This window comes from Budorcas taxicolor, chromosome 1 (assembly GCF_023091745.1).
Source record: "Budorcas taxicolor isolate Tak-1 chromosome 1, Takin1.1, whole genome shotgun sequence".
Classification (NCBI taxonomy): domain Eukaryota; kingdom Metazoa; phylum Chordata; class Mammalia; order Artiodactyla; family Bovidae; genus Budorcas; species Budorcas taxicolor.
Window position 1 is genome coordinate 8760776 of NC_068910.1, and position 19215 is coordinate 8779990.

General features: G+C 39.8%; 1 protein-coding gene across 1 annotated transcript in view; it reads right to left on the reverse strand.

Moving 5' to 3' along the window:
* Positions 1–19215, reverse strand: part of MAP4 (microtubule associated protein 4) — a 153486-nt gene that overhangs the window by 76242 nt on the left and 58029 nt on the right. Inside the window, exon 2 of the mRNA XM_052647596.1 lies at positions 16096–16337. Within this exon, the coding sequence (XP_052503556.1) occupies positions 16096–16318 (223 nt within the window). The 5' untranslated portion in view covers positions 16319–16337. The remainder of the gene's footprint in view (positions 1–16095; positions 16338–19215) is intronic.

Below are 19215 nucleotides of genomic sequence, written 5' to 3' on the forward strand. Positions count from 1 at the left end.
ACTAGGATTTTTGTCACTCTTCATAACATTAGCTTACAGCAGATAAAATCTGTCCAAAATTTAAAGATCAAATGAAAGGAAATCCAAATACAGAGAACAGAACTGAGTCATTAATTTCTACGGCATTCAAACTCTAATAGGAGCCACAACTACAGGAGAAGCCTTCCTTACAGCAAGTCAAAGTCTTTCCTGCCCTGTACGTTGTCAAAGACTATCGTTATACTCAGTAAACTACCATGAAGAACCAGTGGTTTAGAACCAGTGACTCAAACCAAATTCTCCAAGGACACAGACTTCCCTGGTGACCCAGTGGTTAAGAATCTACATTCTTATGCAGAGGACGCAGGTTTGTTCCCTGGTCAGCAACTAAGAACCGATGCAACCAAAAATAAAACAACTGCCACATAAAAAGTCTAAGGTCCCATCTCTGCTTCTTTACATGATGATTACCTGGAGGTCCCCTGCAGCACTTCTGGAAGCAGTGGGCTTTTTTTAAAAAAAATAAAAGCTATTCTAATAGACCATGTAGGCTTCCTAGGTGGCTCAAGGGTAAAGTATCCACCTGATAAACCAAAGATGCAGGTTCAATCCCTGGGTCAGGAAGATCCCCTGGAGAAGGAAATGGCATCCCCCTCCAGTATACTTGCCTGGGAAATTACATGGACAGAGAAGCCTGGCGAGCTACCGTACATAGGGTAACAAAGAGTCAGACACGACTTAGTGACTAAACAAAAACAACAATATACTTGTGTCTCATTTCCTAATAACTTAGGATACTGAGCATCCTTTCATGTTTGCCAGTCTTTCATTTTCTTTGATGAACTGATTTTTTTCTTTGATCTTCAGATTTTCCGGACTATTTTTTTAATTGGGCTGTGTATTTTCTTATTATTGAATTTTGAAGATTCTTTATTTTTCTGAATACAAACCCTGATCAGGAGAGTTTTGCAAATATTTTCTTCAATTAAAGTATTTTCCAAAAACATATACCCAAAAAATATGTCTTCATTTTCTTAACTGTGTCTGTTGAACAGCAAAAGCTTTCCATTTTGATAAAGTCTAATTTACCATTTTTCCTTCATGTTTCCATGCTTTTGGTGGGGTATCTAAAATATTTCTCCCTAGCTCAAGGTCACAGGATTTTCTCCAATGTTTTCCTCTAGAAGTTTTATGGTTTTCATTTAGGTTTCACACTGAGCCCTTTTTTATGTGTTGTTACAATATGGGTCTAGGTTCATATTTTTGTACATTGATATCTAATTGTTCCTTTATTTCACTGATTCCTTTGCACCTTTGTTGAAAAGGTGCAACTGACCATATTACATGTAGGTCTGTTTCTGGACTCTCCTGTGCCACTAATCTATAAACTTATCCATCTGCCAGTACCACAATACAATTAAAATACAATTGATAATTTTATTTTATAAAATCTTAAAATGACATCATGTGCGTCCTTCAAATTAGGTCTTTTCCAAAATTGTGTTGTTATATTTTAATGTTTTTGCTTTTCCATATAAATTTGAGAGACAGTTGTTGATTTATAAAAAAAAAAAATTCTGATGGGATACTGACTGCTCTTACTATATAGATCAATTTGAGGACATATACCCTTTCTGAAAGGCTCTGACTGTATCTAACATTCAGCAACCTGCCTAGCTCTGCAGTTAGCCTGCCAACCCAAGAAGTTCCTGCAAATTCTCTTAACCTCACAGATTTTTCATAAGACAAGTAGAAGTCTAGAACATATGCTACTAAAATATGAAATGCAAGAGTTTACTGTGGAAGACAACAAACTACAATGTCCAAGTTTCTGGGTTTCACAAACCCAATGCAGAAAAAAAATCTTTCATATAAACTCACTGAAAAGATCATGGAAAAAGCAAGAGAGTTCCAGAAAAACATCGATTTCTGCTTTATTGACTATGCCAAAGCCTTTGACCGTGTGGATCACAATACACTGTGGAAAATTCTGAAAGAGATGGGAATACCAGACCACCTGACCTGCCTCTTGAGAAACCTATATGCAGGTCAGGAAGCAACAGTTAGAACTGGACATGGAACAACAGACTGGTTCCAAATAGGAAAAGGAGTATGTCAAGGCTGTATACTGTCACCCTGCTTATTTAACTTCTCTGCAGAGTACATCATGAGAAACGCTGGGCTGGAAGAAACACAAGCTGGAATCAAGATTGCCGGGAGAAATATCAATAACCTCAGATATGCAAATGACACCACCCTTATGGCAGAAAGCGAAGAGGAGCTAAAAAGCCTCTTGATGAAAGTCAAAGAGGAGAGTGAAAAAGTTGGCTTAATGCTCAACATCAGAAAACGAAGATCATGGCATCCAGTCCCATCACTTCATGGGAAATAGATGGAGAAACAGTGGAAACAGTGTCAGACTTTATTTTTGGGGGCTCCAAAATCACTGCAGATGGTGATTGCAGTCATGAAATTAAAAGACGCTTACTCCTTGGAAGAAAAGTTATGACCAACCTAGACAGTATATTCAAAAGCAGAGACATTACTTTGCCGACTAAGGTCTGTCTAGTCAAGGCTATGGTTTTTCCTGTGGTCGTGTATGGATGTGAGAGTTGGACTGTGAAGAAAGCTGAGCGCCGAAGAATTGATGCTTTTGAACTGTGGTGTTGGAGAAGACTCTGGAGAGTCCCTTGGACTGCAAGGAGATCCAACCAGTCCATTCTGAAGGAGATCAACCCTGGGATTTCTTTGGAAGGAATGATGCTAAAGCTGAAACTCCAGTACTTTGGCCACCTCATGCGAAGAGCTGACTCATTGGAAAAGACACTGATGCTGGGAGGGATTGGGGGCAGGAGGAGAAGGGGACGACAGAGGATGAGATGGCTGGATGGCATCATGGACTCGATGGACGTGAGTCTGAGTGAACTCCAGGAGATGGTGATGAACAGGGAGGCCTGGCATGCTGTGATTCATGGGGTCGCAAAGAGTCGGACACGACTGAGCGACTGAACTGAACTGAACTGAACTGTTATCTCAGGTAACAGAGGAACAACTAGAGAAAAACCTAAAAGAATAAGGCAGACTGAAAAGAAAATATCAATTAACTGGAACAAGAGGAGGAAAATAAAAGGAACAAAAGATAACAGACTTTTCTTAAATACCCAGCATGCATCATGCACCATGCTAGGGTTTCACATATTGTGTTTTACTTATCAAGAGAGAGAACATGAGCTAGAACATATTTCACATAAATAAATTCACACTCATACAGTAAGCTTATAAAATGTATTCTTCCTAGCTCAAGAAAGAATGCCTATTTTCCAAAATCCATCTCAGTTTAAAACACAAATTGCAAAAAGAAAATAAAATGTAGACTATAGGAAAATGCATATTACAAAATGATATCATCTTTGGCTGTAAGCATGAGGAAATCTTTTTTAAATTTGATAATAGCCCATGATGGCAAAGGCGTAAGAAAAAGGGTAAGCTCATACACCGCTGGAGAAATATAAATTGAAACAAACTTTCGACAGTTTACCAAATTTTGAAATACCAGTGTAACAATTCATTTTAGGTAGGTAGTTCATGAAAAAGATATAAAAGTACACAAAATTGAAAGTAACTTTTATTGCAGCATTGTTTTAAAAGTAACAAATGCCTACCAGGAGATTCACTAAGCTGTGAAATAAGATGCAGCTATTAAAAGAAATGAGATAGCTAATATGGGAAAATTTCAGGATGCCAAATGCTATTAAAGAAAAAAGCACATATATTAAAATATAATCAGGGACTTCCTTGGTGGTTCAGTGGTTAAGAATCTGCCTTGTAACGCAGGTGACAGAGGTTCAATCCCTGGTTGGGGAACTGGATCCCACACGCCTGCGTGCTGCAATGAAAGATCCCATGTGATGTAACCAAGATCTCATGCGCTGCAACTGAGACCCAATGCAGCCAAATGAATGAATATATATATATAAAATCATGTTACTTTTTAAAAAAGAAAGGCATAATAGCACTATGAAAAACACACATAAATAATCAGGAAAAATATGGAAAAACATATACCAAACATCACTGCTAATTGCTAAGGAATGAAGTGCAGGAAAACAGAGACGGGGGATTAAAAGGAAGACCTTCACAGATGTAAACTACTGTTTTAACTGAGCACCTTAAAGAGTGGACAGATACCAGACTGAAGCACACAGGCCAGCTTCAACATGCTATCACAAGCAGTCAGAAGTAGCAGGAAAGACTGATTCTTTTAAAAGGCAATAAAAGATCTAGAAATCAAGAAGGGTACCCCCTAGCAGACCAGAAATTACAAGAAATATCCAAGTAAATGAAGCAAACAGACCACCCTAAGAAGAAACCCCAGCCCAAAGAAGGCACAGGAAGGAAAACAGCACTCCTTGGAGGTAACCCTAGCCTTGGAGACAGCCGCAACGGTGGGACTTCAGGAAAAGCTGCCACGCCAGTCCCGACTTCCCCCATGCTCTCCCTCCCTCACCCACAACAGTCAGCTTTATGCCAAACCCCAGCGGGAAGACACTGAATGCTTTGGCACAGGAGGAAGCCTGCTCACCCTCACTGGGTGGATGGTGAGACCCGGGGGCGCTGTGGGGGAGCCCCACGCTGCACCGGCAGCACCACCACACCCGCCAGAGGCAGGTGGCAGCAGACAGTCGAGTATCACAGGGAACCTCAAGAGACAACAGCATGGCCGAGCAACTCAGGAAAGCCACTACCAAAAAAAGACATCACAGCCAAAGAGAGCAAACTGTCACCCAGGGAAACAAGGCGGATACAACTAGACTCTTAAAAAGGAGTATGTTATTTTCCTCTTAAGGATGAAAGAAAATACCACACATCCATGAAACTAAAGCAAGCCCCTAAACAAAGTGATTAGCTAATGATTAACAAATCCTTTCCAGGTTAGGGAGTTTCCAATTATTTGATTTTCCAAAATTGAAAGAGGTCATAATGAGGTTGTCGTCTGATAGGACATTAAAAATAAATTTTAATAATACTGAGTTATGGAATTCTTAGCATAGAACTCAAAGAACTGAATATATTGCTATAATAAAGCTTCCATTCTCACATAGGAAGCTGTGTGAATAGAGCTTTTTGGCTGTTATTATCTATGAAAACAACAGGAATAAATATTGTTAAGTCCTTTCCATAGTAGCAAAAAAATGGTTACTCACAGATTTAGAACCTAATCAAGGAAAATAATAGAGCAAATAATCTCACTAGAAAAACACTTCCAGGGAATACCCTGGCAGTCCAGTAAATAAGACTCTGTGCTTCCACAGCAGAGGACTCAGGGTCAATCCCCGGTTAGAGAACTAAGATCCCACAAGCTGAGGAGCCCAAAAAAAAAAAAAAAAAAAAAAAAAATCCAATCAGATTCAACTATTATGGTTGGTAATAATTTGTCAAAAATTGTGACAAAGGTCACAACTGGGTACTACTAGTAATTGTGATGATACATCTCCTCTGGACCAAGTTATACGTAGGATCCTTTGGTTATAGGAACTTTTTACATCAAAATTTAAGTTTATATACTTGTTACAGAAATATGATAATTTACCCAAGGAAAAAAGCTTTCAAGTTTAAAAATATATTCCATTAGGATAAAAGTCTATGACAAATGGAATAGAAATGAGGGTTCAAGGGATCAAAAGAAAGATTTACATTTCCAATGATAAAGAACAGCTTGCTCATGCATTTTTTAAGTAAATGATAATAGGAATCAAAATGCTACATTATTTAGAAGCATTTGGATACATTTAAAGGACTGATATAACTATTATTTTATGTGGTAAAAGTGAAACATCCTGAAAATTACATACTTTCCAACAATGTAAACTTCTGCTTAAAAAATTTAGATGTCAACTTAAAAATGTACAAAGAGTACAAAATTTTTGAGAATTCCCACATGGCTATGTGACTAAAAAGTTTCAAGATTGCTACTTTAGACAAATGCAGAGTTACAAAGAATGGTTTATACATTCTAGTAGAAAAATTTCCAAGTGGCAAAGTAAACAGAGATTGAACCCATTTGTTTAAAACTTACAAATTTCTGTTTGTAATTTACATAGTAAATAATCCTAAAAGATCTACTTCTTCTTAAAAAATGAATAGATAAGTCAGAGTTAGGGGAGATTTTCACTTAAGTGAATTTCAATTTTTTAAACAAAATTTTTACTGTAGACTAGTTTTTTAAATTTACAGAAAAATTGTGATGCTAGGACAGAGATTCCCATATACCTACACTCAGTTTTCCCTATAAGAAAAGATGGCCAAAAGAAGCTGGGTTGTTTCCAAAGCAAAGGCAGATTGGTATCTGATGATAAAGTCATATAATGTTTGCCCGAACATTCCTGTCTACACCACACTCTGAAATGTCTTCTCTAAACCACTTCTATTCCCTTCAAAACTGTAGCCCTTTCCACCTCCATTTTTCAGCGTTATAACCTCACCTCTTTCAAAGAAAATAGGAAGCCGAGTCAGAAGAGATTTCCTGCCCCTTCTGCCACCACACACGCAAACCTAAAGCATCTGCAATGAAACGCTTCTGCCCATACCTGTGCTTCCTTCCAAAGACAAGCTTCTTCTCCTTCTAGTCTTGAAATCAGATATTATCACACCCCTCTCAAATCACACAGCTCTTTATTTGCTCTTTTCTTTTGGCACTTGACTACGTTCACTAATGAACTGTAAACTCCTTGAGGTCACAGCTTTGAGGTTCATTTTTTTCTCCTTAATAACACAGCATTCTCAACAAACATCTGCATACAGAATCAATGAATGACTGGAATAAATGTGACTGTCTGTGTGTGTACGGGGCAACAGCAGGGGACAACAAGGAGGGAGAAGGCAAAAGCAGCAACTCCTAAGTAAACCTTCAATTTCTAAACACATAGTTTTACAGACTGTAAAACACTTTACTTTAGAGACTTTAAAACACTTTAACTTTCTGATTTTCTTTACAGTGAAGTTTCAGTGTTATAATCAAGGGAATAAAGCTATTAACCGAAGGTTTCAAATGAGAGCAAATACCAGAGCCCATGAGCCATGTGCTATTTCCTTGTTTTCAGGACCAGACCTGCCACCTACACACGGGAGGGACGAATATTGCTGTGGCTTCACGGAGCAATCTTAACATAAAGATGCCTGCATCATATCCAGAAATTTAACTGTAAGAAACAAATGCTCCTCCCAACTTACCTGGAGTCTGTGCCTAAGAATAACGTAAACGTTTTATCTCTGAGGAGAGGAACATTTTTTTAAAAAGTACGTGAAAGATAGCTGGATTTGGAGAGTTTATTTCTTTGGTATCTCTGCCCTATGCAACTCTTGAGAATTTCTCAGCTACAGATAAAACATGGCAAATTAACCTCTTAGGAAGTCTCTGCTTTTCTCTCATACCAGGTAGGGTACCATTATTATGAACTATAACTGTTAGTACTATTTTTTTTTCTATTCCAAAAAGAAATTTAGGTAAGAAATAGAGTATATTTTCAAATCAAAGTCAGAAAACAATTTTTGCAAAAAATTATAAAGAGGGTTCAGGATCAGACACTTACACGTAAATGAAGACCTACCACTTTAGGCTGCAGGCTTAGAGTTACTTGTCAGTCTGCACCTTAACATAACCCAAACCTGAATAAGCTGACTTTAGTTCAGTAACAGACCAAATGGTCTCAGCTCAGCTTAACAAGCAATGACTGTATCTCTACATGTGCCAAGAGCAGTGACCTCGCTAACACACGTCCGACGAGCTTCCCACTCGCCTCTGTCTCTGCACACACTGTGAGACTCTGCGTAATGTCACTGGGCGTGTGTCTCCTGCTTCCGCTGTCACTTGTCTCACTTGTCATTTGACCTCTTGTTTCTTATCACTGAGCAACCTGAAGCTGCTGGTACACTATGAACTTATTCTCTGCCTCTTTGCTTTTGCTAAACGTGTCATTCTGCCAGAATATAAAAATACACAAAATACTATCCCTATTCTAGAGTAGCTTGAGTGTGAGACAACAAATAGCTTAATTATGATTTTACAAGTGCCTTGAAAAGGGCAGGCTCAGGTACGAAAAGTACCAAGGAGAAGAAAAGACAGAGGCGGGTAAGGGGCAAGTCGTGAGCAAGGATTGCAAGTCAGGAAATGTTCTTGGACAATTACAACAATCATAAAGGATTTTTTGTAGACCACCACCTTCAGCCAAAGCTTTAATTATCATCACCTCCAGATGTGTATCCCCAGCCCAGAATTACGCTCTCAATTTCAGGTTCTTTTATCTAGCTGCTACTGCTCTTGACTAGATATCTTCTCTACTATCAGATAAGCTGAAATTCTTACCTTTCCCTCAAAAGCTACTCCTTCTACAGCCTTCCCATCTCACGAATGATAAATCACTCCTTTTGGTTGCTCAGGTCAAAGTCCTCTAGATTCATTCTTGCCAATGTAAAGGCTTGTACCTTCAAAGGAGCAGCTGAGTGAAATGGTATGGGTGAAAGTTGGATGGAAGTGGGTTTAAGAGGGAAAGCAACTGACATTAGAGAGCAGATATATTTGCTTCAAAGAAGGAGCAGAATAAAAGAAAAGTAAATGAGAAGGGCATGGATTGAGACAGAATATTTTTTCTTATGAAGGAAAAAGTTAGGGTATATTTGATGCTGATGAATGACCCAGAGAAACTGGTGATAAAAGAGACAGAAGAGGCGAAGGCTACAGTAGTGCCCTTGAGCGAGAGCAGGAGCAGTTCACTCCTGAACGTTAGAGCAACGGCAGCGCAAAGGACACAGGACAATGTAGGCTAGGAGACTGGCTGAGGGGCCAGGCAGGGTATCAACTCTCTTCTGATTGACTTTACTGAATATCTGTTCTAAAAGCCCTCAAATGAACAAGAAGATGTAAAACAGTTGTTTATAAAGTAGAAGACTTTATAAATTTATATAACTTGGTAGTAGAGTTCTCAAGTACATGCTCTTTATGCAAATAATATAAGACTCTGATTTACATTTCCCTGAACATAGTGTTTACAGGTCTGATAATTCTTTTGACTTAAATAAGTGAATCTTTAGTTTTGAAAAACAGTGTCTATGAGACAGTAAATAAATTAGAAAGTAAGCATTCATGAAGACAGTATGGTTTCACAGAAAGACCACACAGTTTTAAATCACAAGATTTGGGTTCAGGTTGTGGTTCTATCACTATAAACTAAATGATCATATACTATTCCCTTGTACTAAGAAATCAGTCCTGTATATTCACTGGAAGGACTGATGCTGAAGCTGAAACTCCAATACTTTGGCCACCTGATGCTAAGAATAGACTCACTGGAAAAGACCCTGATGCTGGGAAAGACTGAGGGCAGGAGGAGAAGGGGCCGACAGAGGGTAAGATGGTTGGATAGCATCACCAACTTGATGGACATGAGTTTGAGCAAGCTCCAGGAGCTGGTGATGGACAGGGAAGCTTGGCATGCTGCAGTCCATGGGGTCGCAAAGAGCCAGGCACAACTAAGCGGCTGAACTGAACTCCTGAGCCTTAAAAACAGCCTCATCTGAAAGAGGGGTAATATCTACCTCCCACAGTCACCAAGAGGACTAAAGCAATAACACTGGAGGCAGCACTGTGGCAAATGCATTTTGTGAAGTAAACGTCAACTATTATTATTCTCACTGTTGTTGAACTATAGATTGATCAACCATATTGATCTACCTATACAACTATAGATCTTCCATAGACTGATCACTAAACTACAAAGTAACCTTGAGAGAACACTGAAATTAACTTTTGCCTTATGAAAAACTCATTAAAGTGACATTATCAGACTAGATCATAATTGTAAAACTAATAAGCCACTTACCAGAATAAAAAAAAAAGCAACGCAATGAGTTTAGAAGAAAAAAAAAGGGAGATGGAGATTCTAACCATATAACAATTAATGATCTCAAAAATCTAAGCTCAAGAGAGAAGAATAAAAACATTACTGCAGGAAAGAAAATGAGGTTTTACAGCAGGAAAAAAAAAGGTCTGCATACTTCTCTGCAGATAAGACATGGGTTCTAATTACGGGAAAGCTGTGCATTACTGGGTAAGTCTTCATTCAAAAGAAGCTAAACTGTCTTCTTTCTGATTTCCCAGAGGACAAGACTCCGGCTTCAGGAAATGAAAACATTCTCAGCTAAATACACATAGCACTGAAAACAACACTTTTTTTTTTTTTTAAACTAATCACATGCTCTGAGATAGCTGCTACATTTTTTTTTCTCCTGCAAGAGATTTCAGAGTCCCACAGCTGGCAAATCAATTGGCAGAGAAGGGAAACAGCAAGAAGCCAAGTGTGCTGTGAAGAAGAGAGCCACAGTAAGTCCGCATTGGGCAAAATGGCGAGGATTCAGCACGGTCTCAATGCAAGGCCTCCTCCTTGTGCAAAAGTCAGACCTGTGCCAACATCGCCCTCTGGTGGCCAATGAAATTAGTTGCGAAGCTCCTCAACAGAAAGCCCCAGTCAGCGGAAGAAGGACCATTTCTGAGGCTCTAGCTATCATCCTTCCCAGGACTTACTTAGGCCCTTTCTCTCTAAGACCAGTGTTTCTCAGTCAAGGACGGGCATCCAAGTCACTTGCAAGAGACTGTTAAAAAACAGACTGCTGGGCTTCCCTGATGGTTGACTGGTAAAGAATCTGCCTGCCAACTCAGGAGACATGGGTTCGATTCCTGATCTGGGAAGATCCCACATGCCTCAGAGCAACTAAGCTGGTGCGCCACAACTACGGAGCCTGAGATCTAGAGCCCACCGGTCACAAATACGAATGAAGCCCACACACCCCAGAGCCCAGGTTCTGCAACAAGGGCAGGCAACGAAATGAGAATCCCAAACACCGCAACTAGAGAGTGGCTGCCACTCGCCAAAGCTAGAGGAAGTCCAAGCAAAACTTGCTGTTGAGATTGTCGAGTCCTATCTAAGGTTTGCCTAAGAAATGCATTTTGAACAAAGAAACTATAAAGAAAGCTGAGTGCCGAAGAATTGATGCTTTTAAACTGTGGTGTTGGAAAAGTCTCTTGAGAGTTGCTTGGACAGCAAGGAGATCCACCCAGTCCATCCTGAAGGAAATCAGTCCTGAATATTCACTGGAAGGACAGATGCTGAAGCTGAACTCCAATCCTCTGGCCACCTAATGTGAAGAACTGACCCATCTGAAAAGACCCTGATGCTGGGAAAGACTGAAGGTGGGAGGAGAAGGGGACAACAGAGGATGAGATGGTTGGATGGCATCATCGACTCAAAGGACATGAGTTTGAGTAAACTCCAGGAGTTGGTGATGGACAGGAAGGCCTGGAGTGTTGCAGTCCATGGGGTCAGAGTCGGACCTGACTGAGCAACTGAACTGAAATAAGGAAGCTCTTTTCCTTTCTTTATTGATGTCTCCAAATAACCACCTCTCCTCTTCCTCCCATTTATCCTAAGTTAAGCCTTCTATAAACAAGGTAGTATGGGGGGGGGGGGGGGAATACCAAAATTACGCTAATGGCTATGCTGTACTTAGTCACTCAGTCATGTCTGACTCTGAGACCCCATGAGCTGTAGCCCACCAGACTTCTCTGTCCATGGGATTCTCCAGACAAGAATAGTAGAGTGAGTTGCCCATGTCCCCTTACAGGGGATCTTCCCACCCCAGGGATCAAACCCAGGTCTCCCGCATTGCAGGAATTCTTTATCATCTGAGCCACCAGGGAAACTCTGCTAAAGGCTAAGTGAAGGCTAGCATGAGAGTAAGGGGTCCTTGGCATCCACAGACACAAAAGGACTTCAAATCCACTCCCAGGTTACAAAGACTGGCGGCGGGGAGGGGGACACCAGGGTGCTGCCCTCTGTGGTGCAGACTAGAAAAATCTACCACTAAAGCAAAGACAAGAAGCCCTGTTCCCTAGGACCCTTCTCCCCTATGCAAACAAAAGCTTTCAGCTGCTGGCAGAGAAGTATCAAACGCTGTCAACCCCAGGGCCAGGTGAAGGCCTGAGGAAGGAGTAATGAGAAAAATTCCCTCCTACCTTAGGAAGAAGCCAGAAAGTCTGAGCCCAGGATCCTATACCAATACTTAGAAAACCCTATCCATGTAAGAGGGATAATATTACTGAGAAAAACACTCAACCATGAGATACATGCACACAGGACTGAGCCTAAACCAAAACCAAAAAACAAAGATAAACAAAACTCCTGCCCCTCCCAGGCTACCCCGCCCTCTTCTGACAAGGGAGGGGAGAGAGGGCCTCCGGAGGCACAGGTGCACAGCAGAGGCCAGAAGCTGCGAGTGGAACAAGGACTGACAAGCCTTTCAGCCCTTCAGCCCCTACTCTAAGAACCAGGAATAGAAGCATTTAAAACCAGTAGTGCAATGAAGACCATCACAGTAACAACAAAGCCCAACCCTAGTTCAGCCCTAGCCTCAACACTTTGAACTGACTACCTAGTAAAGAGATATGCCATTGTTGGGCTGTAACCCACAGGTCTACAAGGTCTTGCCCAGTTCCAAGACTGAAGAAAGAGCCCACAGTCAGCAGCAGAGACATCACCGGTGTAATGGATGGGGGACCTCACACAGCTGAAGCAAGGTCCTGGAGTGACACCTCGCCATGTGCAGTGGAAGGCAGGCTTAGGACACGGGGGTAATCTTTGCTTCCAGGTAGCAAGGGTGATTATCAGTTATACAGGACTTGATGCCAGGAGAGCTCATTAGGCACCAGGAAAACCAGTGGAGGGGCACAGCCCTCATGGCCCCTTTGATAAAAAACAATCACCAGCTAGTAAAGAACAAGTGTGTAGGAAGGTCAGTCATGTGAGTAGGGCATAGGTGAAGCAGGCACTGGTCGGACAGGTGATGTACATACAGAGAGCAAGAGAAGAGCCATCTTGAGTAGCCTAACCATACACTCATTTCCAGGCATAAATCCTTTTTTAATCTCAGTCTCTGTTTTACATGTGAGGTCTAGAAGTCACTCAGAAATGAACACACACATAAAAAGTGCCAGGAAAAAAACAGTGAAGAGACAAAATAATCAGACTGAGGAATGACCCAGATATTTAAATTACTGGACAGATGTTTAAAAATTATGATTAATGTGTTAAAGTCTATAGTGAAAAAGGTAGAAATAGGCATTAACAGGTAATTTCAGCAGAGAGATGGAAGCTCTAAAGGTCACATAGAAATGCTGTAAGTTAAAAACAGTAAAGATATTAAAGATAAAGAATGTCACTGAGGGTTTATTATTAGACTCAATGCAGCCAGCAAAAGAACATCAGGGAACTTGAATACAGGTCAAAAGAAAATACCCAAAATGAAACATAAAGAGGAAAAAAAGAGGGAGGGGAAAAAAACCAAAGCATCCAAGATCCCTGGGACAATATTCAACAATTTAACAAAAAAGTAACTGGAATCCAAGAAGGAGAAGAGAAAAATAAAGAAGCAAAGCAGAGAACAAGCTCAGCGAGTGCCAGGAAGGCAAAATATCAGCTAGGGCTTCCCTGGTGGTCCAGCGGCTAAGACTTTGAGGTTCCAATGCTCTTGGGTCTGATCCCTGGTCTCACATGCCACAACCAGGAGTTTGCATGCCACAACTGAAAGATCCTGCATGCCACAACTAAGACCTGGTGCAGACAAAGAAATACCTTTTTTAAAAAGCATTTATTAAAGGTATTTATCATCTAAACACAACATATTCAAGCTGCTAAAAACCCAAGATCAAGATAAAACCTTGAAGGCAGCCAGAGGACAGGAATAAAAGGAATAACTATCGAAACTGTAACAGACTTCTTATCGGAAACTGCAAGTAGGAAGACTAATTTTCCTTTAAGTTACTGAAAGACAAGAGTAACACAGAATACAACACCTAGCAAAAAACAACCTTCCAAAACTTAAGGTTTGTTTTTCAAATTAAAAAAGGTGAGATAATTTACTGTAAGGTAGATTTGTATGTTTCTGCATTCTCCAGACAATACTGGAGTTAAAACAGTATCATAAAAATAGTCAATTAATCCAAAAGCAGACAGAAAAAGAAAATCAGACTAAAGAACAGATGGAAGAAACAGAAAACTAACAACAAACTGACAGATTAAATCCAACCATATCAACAATCACATCAAGTATTTCAATAAATAGTCTAAACACATCAACTAAAAGATAAAGAGTTCTTCAGGTTAGATTAAAAGAGCAAGAACCATCTGCATTCTAAGAAACCCATTATTAATAAATAGTAAAAAAGAAACCTGCTGGAAGTGAAAGGAAGAAGGTAAACATGCCAAGCAAACACTGCCTAAGAAAACTAGAGTAGTTACACTAATGCAAGATGAAAATTAAACTGCAGAAAGAAGAAGATTACCAGCAATAGAGAGAGACGGTAAGAGGTCAATTCATCAAGGAGACATAACAATGTGAGTGTATATGCACATGACGACAGGTCTCCACGCAGCAAAAGCTGGCAGAACGGAAGGGAGAAGCAGGTCCACAGAACTTCATCAGAACTCCAATATCTTTCTCAAGTCATGAGAACAAGTAAACATAAAGTAGGCAAGGACAGGAAAAACCTGAATAACACTATCAACCAACTGGACTTAACTGACATTAAAAAAAAAAAAAATCTCTAAATACTGAGAAATGAACATACTTCTAAATAACTGACAGATTGAAGAGGAATTCATAAGGCAAAATAGAATACGTTTGAACTGAATGAAAATAAAAAAACATATCAAAATCTATGGGACACATCTACAACCTGGATTAGAGAGAAATACGTAACATTAAAAGCCTATTTTATGGTGTTGCAAGAAGTGGGGAGTGGGTGGGAAATGGGTGAAAGGAGTCCAAACAGTAAAACTTCTAGTAAAATAAATAAATCCCAAGGAGACAATGTACAGCATAGTTTTTATAGTTAATAATAACACTGTGCTATATTTCAAAGTTGCTTCGAGAACAGACCTTAGCAATTCTCATCACATGGGGAAGAGAAGATATAACTATATGTGGCAATGGATGTTAACTAGACTTATGGTGATCATTTCACAATACATACAAATACTGACACATTATGTTGCATACCTGAAAATAAAAAAACCAAACCTATGAAGCCAAAAGCTAGATCTTTAAAAAAAAAAACAAAACAAACTAATAAACTAGTATCTGGACTCCTCAAGTGAAAAGAGGAAACAAATTTTCATAATGAAAGAGAGGACATGACAAGAGATCCTCGACATTAGAAGAATATGTAATATTATAATTTCATCTCCATTAGTTCAATGACTTAGAGGAAACAGACCAATCTCTTGAAAGATACAAACCACCAAAGCTCACTTGAGAAGGGAAAACATGTACAGTTCTCTATCTCTTAAAGAAACTGAATTCTTAGTCAAAAAGTTGACAAAGAAAACTCCAGGTCCAGATGGCTTCACTGAAAAAATCTGTCAAACATTAAAGAAAAAAATCAATTCAACACAAACCGTTCTAGAAAACAGAATTAGGAGGGAACAATTCGCAACTCATTTTATGATGTCAGCATGACCTCAATTTTAAAACCAGACAAAGGCCTCACAAAAAAACAGACCAATATCCCACATGCACATAAATACAAAATTCCTCAATCCAATGTTAGCAAATTTGATCCAGCAATATAAAAAGGTACCAAATCTCTTTTAAAGGATTTAATCCATTTTTTAATCCTGACCTAGGATTACTCGCAAAGACAGGTGGCATCTGACTCCAATCCAAATTAAGTCTTGGTATAAAGTATCTAACTTTACAAAGCTACTTTCAAAGAAAGGCATAGCAGGCAGTTTAATTTAGGAAATTAATAAGCAGATAATACAGTAGTTGAGACATTACAGAAGAAACTTTAGGGTTAAGAGGTTAAGAGTAATCTACAGCCTGAAGAATACGTATTCAACTAAAAGGTAATGAACCTACCTCCTTGGTTTCTAAGAAAGGTAGATAAAGAGAAAGTGCTTATATTTAAAAACTCAAGTTTAGTCTCCTCGAAAGTCTGTGAGATTTGACCCAAAGTGTAGTCCCTAGCCTACTTTCTGAACCTGTGTCCAGGTTAATTTAATTACTTACCTTCAACCTGGCGAGTGTCTGAGCATGGTTTCTTCTTTGACTCCGAACTCCCGGTTTTTTCATCAACATCCAGGAGCGGAATATAGTCTGTTTTTCCAACAGTTTCTCCCACAACATCATCAAAGGCCTCTGCCTCCAGCGTGGCAATAAAGTCCCGTTTTATCTCTTCCTCAATTTCTGGAGATGGCTCTGTTAATGCATCTGCAAGACTGAGGTCAGCCATTCTGCACCACTGCAACTGCCTGGTTAATGGGGAAAAAAGGTTTCATGTGATGAGCAGTGCCAAAGAGAAAAACATTCCTAGAAACTCTTGTCATTGTTTTAAACAAAACATGGAATTAAAATGCAAAATTTTCAAGCTAAAAGAGACTCTCCCATTTTATAGAATGGAAAACCAAAGCTCAGTAACAGACTGTCTTACCCAAAGTAAACTCGTTTCCTCACATCCTGGGAGGTAAACAGAGCACATGTCACTCTGTCCTTTTCAACAATAATGAAAGTGAAGGGCAAAGAAGACCCCTATATTTATCCAGGTTTATTAGCCACAAGAATTCAAATCAGGTCTTTTGATTTCAAGTCTTCAAAACCCTTTTAACTATTCCATTTATCTTAATTTCCAAATCATGTGCAGAGTAATTCTTAAAATGAAAGTGAAAGTGGCTCAAGTCGTGTCCGACTCTGCGACCCCATGGAATATACAGTCCATGGAATTCTCCAGGCCAGAATACTGGGGTAGCCGTTCCCATCTCCAGGGGGTCTTCCTAACCCAGGGATTGAAACCGGGTCTCCTGCTTTGTAGGCGAATTCTTTACCAACTGAGCCACCAGGGTAAAAATACATACAAAATGAGGTCAGATTAGGTTACATTCCCATTTTATTTTAAAAAAAGGTTAAGTACTATCAGGCAAGTGAAATCACTTTTCCTTACCAGAGACTAGAATCTGGGCCTTATCTTGTAAGGGTAAATACTGCTTCATGAATCACTTGTAAAGGACTTGGTCAACCAAGCTACACTTAGCCCTGCTGGCATGAAAAATGCAGGCACGTTCCTTGAATTAGCTAGAGAAGGCAGTCTCTGTGGTCATGTACGTTACTACCTTTACAGAACACCAACCAAGCTTTCAATTTTTAAACATAACCTAAAACTAAAAAGTATATGGGAGGGTTTCCCTGGTGGCTCAGTAGTGAAGAATCTGCCTGCCAGTGAAGGAGACATGGGTTCAATCCCTGATCTGGGAAGACCCCACAGGCTGTGAAGCAACTAGGCCTGTGGGCCACAACTATTGATAGAGCCCAGGAGTTACAGCTACTGAGCCCGCCCAGCCTAGAGCCCGTGTTCCGCAACAAGAGAAGCAACCACAATGAGGAGCCCCTTCTCCTGCTTGCTGCAACTAGAGAAAAATACTTGCAGCAACAAAGACTCAGCACAGCCATAAATAAATAGATAAATAAAAGCATTTTTTTAAGTTAAACAAAAATCTTATATACATAAATGTACACAAATACACTGGTTTAAAAACAAAAAAGTATATGGGAAGTCCCTGGCAGTCCAGTGTGTAGGACTCTCAATTTCACTGCCAGGGGTGGGTTAAATCCCTGGTCGGGGAACCAAGATTCTACAGGCCGCACAGCACAGCCACAAAAAAAAAAAATAATTTTGTAAAGGCCTGATGAATGTCAAAGGGTTCCCTAAAAAGGAACTGCTTTTCCCTTTTCTATTTATGGTAACTATTATTACAGTTAGCCTTTGAAAGCTGTTATGAGCAAAAAACAACAAAGGATGTCTATAATTAAACAGTTTCATAGTCAAAGAGACCTTGTAAGAACACCTATACCATCTTTAAAAATATACAGTAAGAGCCCAACAGATCTACTTTTCTATAATACTTCATGCAATCTACTCCAACTTTCCCTAATTTAGGATACTGGTGAAAACACAAACAAAACCAGGAAAATCTTTTAAACCTCATTTATCTGAGTGAAGATTCTCAGAGGGCAGCTTTTTATTCACTGTAATCTTACTCTCCTGCCTGCCTTGCAACCTCCCAAACCATTTTCTCGGCTGATATGGGGTTTACAGAATATGAAGAGCAGCTTACATTCCGCTTAAGAGGGTAAAATTGATAGAAAATCTGACAGCTGGAAAGTGGGAGGGTCATGCAGCCAACCACCCAGCATCTGCCTTTCAACACAGTTTAGCTATTCTTTTCATGTCATCACATATAAATAGAAGTATGATTTAAACACACACACAACATACTTATGGAACATGACTCTATAAAGGCAATATTAGTCAGTAGAAGTGAAAATACTGGCTTTTAGCCCAAAAGGCCCAGTTTTTAATAAGGAGAAAATTATTCAATTATAATTATTCTACTCTAAAACATGGTTTTTCCAGTGGTCATATATGGATGTGAGAGTTGGACTGTGAAGAAAGCTGAGCACCGAAGAATTGATGCTTTTGAACTGTGGTGTTGGAGAAGACTCTAGAGAGTCCCTTGGACTGCAAGGAGATCCAACCAGTCCATTCTGAAGGAGATCAGCCCTAGGATTTCTCATGAAGGAATGATGCTAAAGCTGAAACTCCAGTACTTTGGCCACCTCATGCAAAGAGTTGACTCATTGGAAAAGACACTGATGCTGGGAGGGATTGGGGGCAGGAGGAGAAGGGGACGACAGAGGATGAGATGGCTGGATGGCATCACAGACTCGATGGACATGACTCTGAGTGAACTCCGGGAGACGGTGACGGACAGGGAGGCCTGGCATGCTGCAGTTCGTGGGGTTGCAAAGAGTCGGATACGACTGAGCGACTGAACTGAACTGAACTGAACTGAAAACATGTATAATGGATTCCTTAGGTGCTCTACAAATCTGTTAAGCTAGTTCTGCAGGTGCTCCAAAATTGATCTTAATAAGCTCATGAATGAATGTCATCCAACACATACAGAAACAGTTAAGGTCACTTAATAATATTTATTCACACAGTGTCCTTCTCTAATCTGGATACTCAAGAAAATCCAAAGACATAGTCTTGGGGGAATGAGAAGTATCTACATTTAAAAAAATTATCTCACATTGACTATTTATGCTTTTCTTCTTCTATCTGTATAAGATAAC